Source organism: Oratosquilla oratoria, chromosome 10 (genome assembly GCF_046742065.1).
Source record: "Oratosquilla oratoria isolate Oo_2021 chromosome 10, ASM4674206v1, whole genome shotgun sequence".
NCBI classification, from domain to species: domain Eukaryota; kingdom Metazoa; phylum Arthropoda; class Malacostraca; order Stomatopoda; family Squillidae; genus Oratosquilla; species Oratosquilla oratoria.
This window is the reverse complement of record NC_134786.1, coordinates 47,251,645-47,254,144: the sequence shown is the minus strand read 5'-3', so window position 1 is coordinate 47,254,144 and position 2,500 is coordinate 47,251,645. Positions and strand designations below refer to the sequence as shown.

Sequence of the window (2,500 nt, the reverse complement as noted above, 5' to 3'; positions counted from 1 at the left end):
AACCGCCTCAGTCACCTCGAACCCGGAGCCCTGGACGATGCCCTTGGCCACCTCCACAGCCTCCAGCTCTCCGGGAACTCCCTCCACATCGACCAACTCCTGTCGGTGCTCCCGAAAGCTCTCAAGCTGCGCGCCCTCGGGGTCGGTGACATGGGGCTGGACCAGTTCCCACTCGAGCTCCTCCACCACACGAAGCACCTCCACCACCTCAACATCTCCGCCAACAACCTGATCCATCTCTCCCCCTCCATCCTCAGCACTGCCATCAACCTCCACATCCTAGACCTCTCCCTCAACAGCTTTCGAGGCTTGCAGGAGGACCTGGTGGTGGCCTTAAAGGGGGCCAAGAAGCTCCTGCAGCTGCGACTGGAGGGGAACCCGTGGCAGTGTGACGCCTGTCACATGACTGCAATGCTCGAGTGGCTCCACTCAGCCCCAGACCAGAGGTCCGGATGCGAGGACCCTCTTGTCTGGTCCTGTCTCACCTGCGTCGGGCCCCGGCAGGTCTCAGGGATGCAGATCTCCCTCCTGCCCCCGGGGGACCTCCCCATCTGCCTGACGACCACATCTGTGGCACCCACGTGGGAGACGACCGTGGCCACCACTATCGTCTCCAGTAGCGGACCTTACCCAGAGGTCTTCGCCTCATACGAGCCGACCCGCCTTCCGAGTGGGCAACGGAGAGGACCAGCGTCTTCGACCCAGTGGACATTTGGGGAGCTCTTCCACGAACAGTTGCACTACTTCGTCGTGGCCGCCTGCTCCCTGTTTCTCATCCTGCTGGCCATCATTATCATCGCCATTGTGCTCTACAACCGCAAGTCGGCCTACTACTACACGCACGAAACCGACCCCGAGAAGAGAGAGAAGCTTATGAGGACCCGTGAAGCCAAGAACAACAACAGCCCCTCGACGAGTCCTCCTAAGCCCAAGGTGGACCTTAAGGACGACACCGTCATTCCCACCATCGAGGAAATGACGGAGATCAACGGGACCCAAGAGATTGTCGAGGAGGACCGGCCTCCCAGGGTCGAGGGTGAGATGAAGGTGGACCTCTGTCCGACGAATATTGAACTCACGACCGCTGAGCAAGAGCCTGACATTGGAGATAACTAGAAAATAGAAATAAAAACAATAAAATATGAAAAGTGTATTGTAAAAGAAAAGAGAATATTTATGTAAACTTGACGGCTACAGAGGAGTATTTCGGGGACTTTCGTGATAAAAAAGGTTGAATAATTACAAAAGCCCCGAGGGGAAAAAAAACTATCAGCAAGTAAAAAAAAAAAAAAAAAAAAAAGAAAGAAAAAAAAAAGGTAGCCCCAAATTTGCAGAAACTAGTGACTTGACTTCTGAATGAAATATATCGATGAAAATGAAAAAAAAAAGAGAAACTACTTTGCCTTAGTGAAGACTGAACTGAGGGAGACAAAGTGAAACGGGGCCCAAAACAGAGAGAAAGAGAGAGAGAGAGAGAGAGAGAGAGAGAGAGAGAGAGAGAGAGAGAGAGAGAGAGAGAGAGAGAGAGAGAGAGAGAGAGAGAGATAGAGAGAGAGAGAGAGAGAGAGAGAGAGAGAGAGAGAGAGAGAGAGAGAGAGAGAGAGAGAGAGAGAGTGAGAGAGAGAGAGAGAGAGAGAGAGAGAGAGAGAGAGAGAGAGAGAGAGAGAGAGAGAGAGAGAGAGAGAGAGAGAGAGAGAGAGAGAGAGAGACACACACACACACACACGGAGTGATGGTTGGCCCTTCCAGTAAAGAATTCAGGATGGTTATTTTAGTTTAACTGGGTCGGTAAATTTACCGGAGATCATGAGGAAGAGGCGAAAATCAGGCGGCATAGATGAGGTCATTCTTGGCAACCTGAAACCAAATTCCTCAAAAACAAAACTTTTCTTTTCTTTTCTGACACAGTCTAGCCTGTATACCTCGTTTCATTTTCTACTCTTTTCATAGAAAATGAAAATTTTGTCATGGGTGGCTTTAGAATATCAAAATGTAATGGACCAGTTTGATAGAAAACGGAATGAGGAAGAACGAAAGAAGAAAGAAAATAGTAATAGAAAATATTTGAAACAATAGATGAGAAGAAATATACGACAGAAATCAAATTATGAAAAGAAAGAAGTGAAACCTGAAAAAATGACAATGTGGAAAGTAAGTGAAATTTTCTAACAGGTGTTGTGCAAGGGAAAAGGACAAAATAATAATAATAATAATAATGATAATAATAATAGTAATAATAATAATAAATAAAACTAAAGAGATAATAAAGTGAAAATAAAACGAAAATTTCCAACAGGTGTTGTGTGAAAAAAAATGTTGATACAAATGACCCCAAGAAACACAGCTCCTCGAGTCGATGGGGGCTGATTCCTGTATGTTTAAGTCGTCAGTGTCTTCCATTTCGCGGACTCGTTGTGACGGCGACTTGAGTGATCCTCTACGACAATTCCAGGCGACCAAGTGGTCTGTGGCGAACCTGCTCCTGCCCACAACAACAACC

At 47.6% G+C, this 2,500-nt stretch overlaps 1 protein-coding gene across 1 annotated transcript in view; it reads left to right on the top strand.

The window, feature by feature from the left end:
* The window catches only part of LOC143029197 (uncharacterized), a 432,593-nt gene that overhangs the window by 429,910 nt on the left and 183 nt on the right, over window positions 1-2,500 (top strand). The window contains exon 2 of the mRNA XM_076191749.1: window positions 1-2,500. This exon is cut by the window's left edge and continues 906 nt beyond it; it is cut by the window's right edge and continues 183 nt beyond it. Coding sequence (XP_076047864.1) covers window positions 1-1,116 — 1,116 coding nt within the window. The 3' untranslated portion in view covers window positions 1,117-2,500.